Source organism: Drosophila mauritiana, chromosome X, assembly GCF_004382145.1.
Source record: "Drosophila mauritiana strain mau12 chromosome X, ASM438214v1, whole genome shotgun sequence".
NCBI classification, from domain to species: Eukaryota; Metazoa; Arthropoda; class Insecta; order Diptera; family Drosophilidae; genus Drosophila; species Drosophila mauritiana.
Window position 1 is genome coordinate 5,552,091 of NC_046672.1, and position 4,825 is coordinate 5,556,915.

Sequence of the window (4,825 nt, forward strand, 5' to 3'; positions counted from 1 at the left end):
TTTTGTTTTCACACCAGATGTGGTGCCCTCTGACCTGGTATTATATAGTGGGTCAAGCTCAAGTCAAGTTTTCCCAGAAGATGCAACCACCACTTGTTGTTTTCTCCCTCTAAAGCGTGTGCACTTATCCACTTGGCGTTGAAATTAAACTTCTTTTGTGTTTTAATCATAGTAAAATAAGCTTGATTTTTGTTTATTTATTTGGGGGATGATCTTGTTGTTTATGGACTACAAATACGCTATACGGTAAAATGGTATATCGCTTGCAGAATCAGCAAATAAAGATTATAACCAACACTGAATCTTGCGCAGATTAATGCTAACGTCAACTGGCTGTTTAATTGTTTCTCCACACATATGCCATACATACATACATATATATACACACGGTTATACATATACATATATATAATTATAATCAAAGTCACGTACACGTAAAAAAAGGTTCGGTTACAAAATGACACGTTTTTGGAAAATAAAATTAAAAAAAAAGAGTCGAAAAACGAAACACTTTCACGCGATACCGAGGCATTTTGAATATTCGGCTGGGCTGGCTAGCTAGGCTTGCACTTGGCTTTACTTAAGTTCGTTATTTACGCATTACGCTTTATAGTTTCTTTTACAAAAGAGCACTTTTCAGACTACAAAATACCCAAAGAACCCTTGACTGGAAATGGATTATACATTACATACTCGTAGATAGATAATGGACAAAATGAATAAGAAAACGTAACGTAACATAACATGGAGTAGTTGTTTTGCAGATGTTGCTGTCATCGTAGTACAGTAGTTAATAGCAGGTCTTGCCGCCGTCGTAGTATAGTAGTATTTATCGTTCTTGTAAAGCATTGTACAACATTGTTATCCGCTTAAGTGTTAATCCGATGGTTCGCCCATCCTACGTCCTACGCCCATCACTCCTCGACTCATCTCATCTCATCTCACTCCCGGATTGGCCGTGTTTGTCGCTCTGGCTTCCTCGTCGTCTAGTTGCGCGTCGCATTGGCCACGTATACCTCCATCTCCTCGATCTTTTTCCTGCGCTTCGTCAGCAGCGGGTTGTTCGACTTGTCCAGCGCCTTGATTTGCATCTGCAGAAATGAAAATTCCAATTAAGAAAAGACCTTCTTCCAAGTTTTGAACTAATCAAAGCATTTCAGGCGCATTAACCTCCTGTTAGTTCTTATAATTAGGGACTTTCCAGTTCACGACTAGAACAAAGAGGGCTAGGAAGCAGGCTACTTGCTAATTGCTTAAGCATACGAAAATTGAAATTTATTTTCCCATTGTATAAACAAATGGACCGCAAAGATACTGTACACAGTATATGGTGAAAAGCAAATGAGTAATGGTTATGTAATGGAATGGAAAACTTTGGACTCGCATTGAGATTTATCCTTATTGCACTTGTCATGTTACCCATGCGGCTGACCCACCTGATCGTAGTCCACGCGCATGGTGGCCAGCGAGCGTGTCATCTCCTCCTGCACCTCCGGCCAGGTTTCCTCGGCCTCCTTCAGCATGCGACCCGTGCAGAGCGGTGTTTGTGGAACGGCATTGTACTGGGCAATCCACTTGTTGCGAATGACATCCTGGATACACAGACGCTTGCTGGGGTCCACATTCAGCATGCCCTTGATCAGATCCTTTGCCGCCGGGCTCACATTCGTCCACTCCGGATCGGGGAAGTCATACTGGCCGGTGCGAATGCGCTTTTTCATGCCGGGCGATATGGCCAGCCCGTGGTTGCTATAGAACGGCGGGAATCCGCACATAATGATGTACATCACCACGCCCAGCGACCAGATGTCGCAGCTCTTGTCGTACTTCTGTGGGCCTAAGACCTCAGGGGCTGCAAAAGAAAAAAGACATCATTAAAATGGGAACTATCCAGAAGAAACCTAATCTTTATTCAAAAGGGAAAATGTACTAACTTTAAGGAATAGGTAAACTGTATTTACCCAATGAGAACTGAATTCTAATTGTTAAAACCTTAATATGAATCCCCCGATATGTTCGCAACCTTTCTTTCCGTTCGATTGCTAATCGAGTCGGTTGCACTTTGCAACTCTCGAACGAGATTGAGAACAAGGCTGAATTGAATTACAGAAGTTATAGAGAAAGTTCGCTCAGTAGATTATGTAAGGGGGGTGCAAGCATAAAAAACTCTAGTTAGCTACCTAAAAACTCATTTTACTATCAGCAAGTGCCCGGCATGCGGCTTCCGGGCTAAAAAAAAAAACCCCTGCCATAATTCCGAGTGGGTAAACAGCGGATTTTAACAATTATAGAGCAATTTTTCGTGCCCAATGTGGCAATTGACATGTTCATCAACTAGTAACTGATGATTATTCCTCCGAAAGGCACACTCACCCACGTAATAGGGAGTGTAGCAGGGCGTCTGCAGCGTGTCATTGGTGAATGTCTCCTTGGCGAAGCCAAAGTCCGTCAGTTTAAGGACCGCATTCGGCTGAGAGGTGGTGTACAGCAAGTTCTCCGGCTTGAGATCGCGATGCGCAATGTCACGACTGTGCAAATAGTCAACTGCCACGCAGATCTCGTGCATTATCTGGGCCGCCTCCCGCTCTGTGAAGGCGCCATCGGCCTTGTCCTGAATTCTCTGGAAGAGCTCGCCGCCCTCCATGCACTCCATGACCACCAAGAGGCACTTCCTGCCGCTATAGGTGTTCTCGTACACATCGATGATGTTCACAATGTGCCGGCATCCGCTGACCCGCCAATGCAGGTCCACCTCGCGACGCGCCTTCTCATTGTCCAGCAGCACCTTGAGGGCATAGTTCTGTTTGGTGCGGCGGTGGGTGCACTGCACCACCTTCCCGTTGATCCCGAGGCCCAGAACCGTGTCCGAGATCTCGTAGTCGTCCACCAGTGGGGTGGTCTTCGGTTGCCGTTGGTTCTGCAGCGAAAGCATTCTGGAATCGGCTGATCTCTAACTGAAAAAGAGATATATGGTCAATTGAGTTTGGTAATGAGTGGTCTTAATTATATAAGTAATCTAGTCAGCTTTAAAGCCTTGACTTGATACCAAACTAACATCGTTTTTAGCAATTAAAGCCTTTACTTGATTTAATTGTTGCGAGACGCTTCTTTTCATTGTGATCGTCAATGGAAAGCCAATTTTGGTTAACAATTTATGGGCAACTTATTTGCTTAACGATTTCGGCGTCATTGAGGGTCGGGCCAAAATATAAAAAGTAGCCGCTTGAGGAACAATAAATTTTATTTAATTATTATCTTTCGCAGAACTATTGTCGTCGTAAATGTAAGGTTCAGTTAAGCTGGGTGCATAGCAGTTGAGCTTTTTAATTACTGGCAATTATGTCTGTCGTGGGAATTGTAAGGGAATTCCTGCACTACATTTCCACTGCTCTTTTGGAAAGTAAATCCCTGGATAGCAATAATAAAAGTACATTGAGAAAAATATATTCTTTTCTTTTTTTGTTGGTACAATTGATCGGTTGGATCTAGAAATATAGTAAAGATCTTTAAGGAGGGTATATCGCTTTCTTGGCGTCTACGAAACGAGAATAGGAATTGCTACATACATTCAGTTCTCCAGCCTTATAGATATACAGAATATGGAGATCCGAGAACCTCGAAGAGCTGCGATCTCGGCTCGATTCAAATTGCATGCAAATGAACTTACAGAAAGGCAGAAAAAAAAATATACAAAAAAATAATCTGGGGGCGGAGGAAGTTGGGTGGGGTGGCTGGTTAAGCCCACAGTCGCTGCATATTTTCGTGTTTTCTTTCTTTTTCTGTTTTTCCGGGAAAAAAACGTTATACAATGTTTTTCTTTCTTTTTTTATAACGGGGAAAACAGGAAAACGGTGGTAATTGCATATGTTGGACGCGTTATCGGTAATCGCTAATATCGATACACGGCTGTATGCTGAGTGCATTTGTGTGTGTGCCGCCGCACTGCTGATGAAATAGATGGTACATTCGGTTTTTGTTAATTTCGTGCACATTTCGCAGTGGCGGAGAATAGAACTACTCTTTTCACAGTCTTCTTTAAAATTGGTTAATTAACGAGTATTTCGCTGCCCACACACACAGCACGCACACCGAGAAGCCCGCGTGCACACACAGACACACACTAGCCATACAAATGCAAACAATGCGTCATGTTCTCCCACTGTTTAACTAGTATTTCCTAGATTTCTGGTTTTCACTGTACACGCCAGTACGTTTTTTTTTATCTTGTTATCGCTTTTCGATCGTTTTCAGGTGGCCCAGTTTTTTTCTGGCCACGCGCAGCGATTTTATCTTATCCGCTTGTCATTCTCGCCCGGATATATATCCCGCATTATCACCTGCTGATCGTATTTACCTTTCGGATATTTATTTTAGCGTGCTATGTAACGGAACGAAAAAAAGAACAACACGACCAGGGAATTTATTTGTAAATGCTTCGCGGTGTGACCAGGCGACACTGAATGGGAAAAGCTGTAAATCAAGTGCAATGCACCAGTCCAGGTATGCCAGTCAATCGATTAGCGGGTTATCGGCTTGTACGATAGCTAAATATCGATTGGATTGATCGAATACAGGATAACGGTATATTTTGTATTCGATCTAACTGAAATTGCGTTTTCCAATTAGATTTCGCATTAAACGATTCGTGTTAAGAAATAAAGTGTTATTTGTGGAACTGTTATGTCTGAAATGCTTACGTCGAAATCGGCCATTGCAAGACGTAAATTAAATTAAATTAAGCAAGACATGAAATACAATTGTGTGACTATCGAATATTTTTTCGATCTATCGAGCGAACTGCCTATTGGCGTTCGCCCATCTCTAC

General features: G+C 42.7%; 1 protein-coding gene across 2 annotated transcripts; it reads right to left on the reverse strand.

The window, feature by feature from the left end:
• Nucleotides 1-160: 160 nt before the first annotated feature.
• On the reverse strand, nucleotides 161-4,465 carry LOC117147643 (MAP kinase-activated protein kinase 2). Of its 2 annotated transcripts, none has more exons than XM_033314613.1 (4): nucleotides 4,355-4,465; nucleotides 2,374-2,950; nucleotides 1,437-1,852; nucleotides 161-1,091 (listed from the first exon to the last, which is right to left on the reverse strand). In XM_033314613.1, the coding sequence occupies exons 2-4, from the start codon at nucleotides 2,930-2,932 to the stop codon at nucleotides 987-989; spliced, it is 1,080 nt and encodes a 359-aa protein (XP_033170504.1). In that variant the 5' UTR covers nucleotides 2,933-2,950; nucleotides 4,355-4,465; the 3' UTR covers nucleotides 161-986. The 2 variants fall into 2 exon arrangements, with proteins under 2 accessions (XP_033170504.1, XP_033170503.1); XM_033314612.1 differs by having other exon boundaries at nucleotides 2,374-2,954; nucleotides 4,355-4,464.
• Between the last annotated feature and the right edge of the window lie 360 nt (nucleotides 4,466-4,825).

Bases quoted from the DNA above. Each gene is read 5' to 3' on its own strand.
- LOC117147643 (XM_033314613.1), bottom strand. From the start codon at position 2,932: ATGCTTTCGCTGCAGAACCAACGGCAACCGAAGACCACCCCACTGGTG. The intron at 1,853-2,373 runs GTGAGTGTGCCT...TTTCTTTTGCAG, and splicing joins CTACACTCCCTATTACGTGG to CCCCTGAGGTCTTAGGCCCA. The intron at 1,092-1,436 runs GTGGGTCAGCCG...TCATTTCTGCAG, and splicing joins TGCGCGTGGACTACGATCAG to ATGCAAATCAAGGCGCTGGA.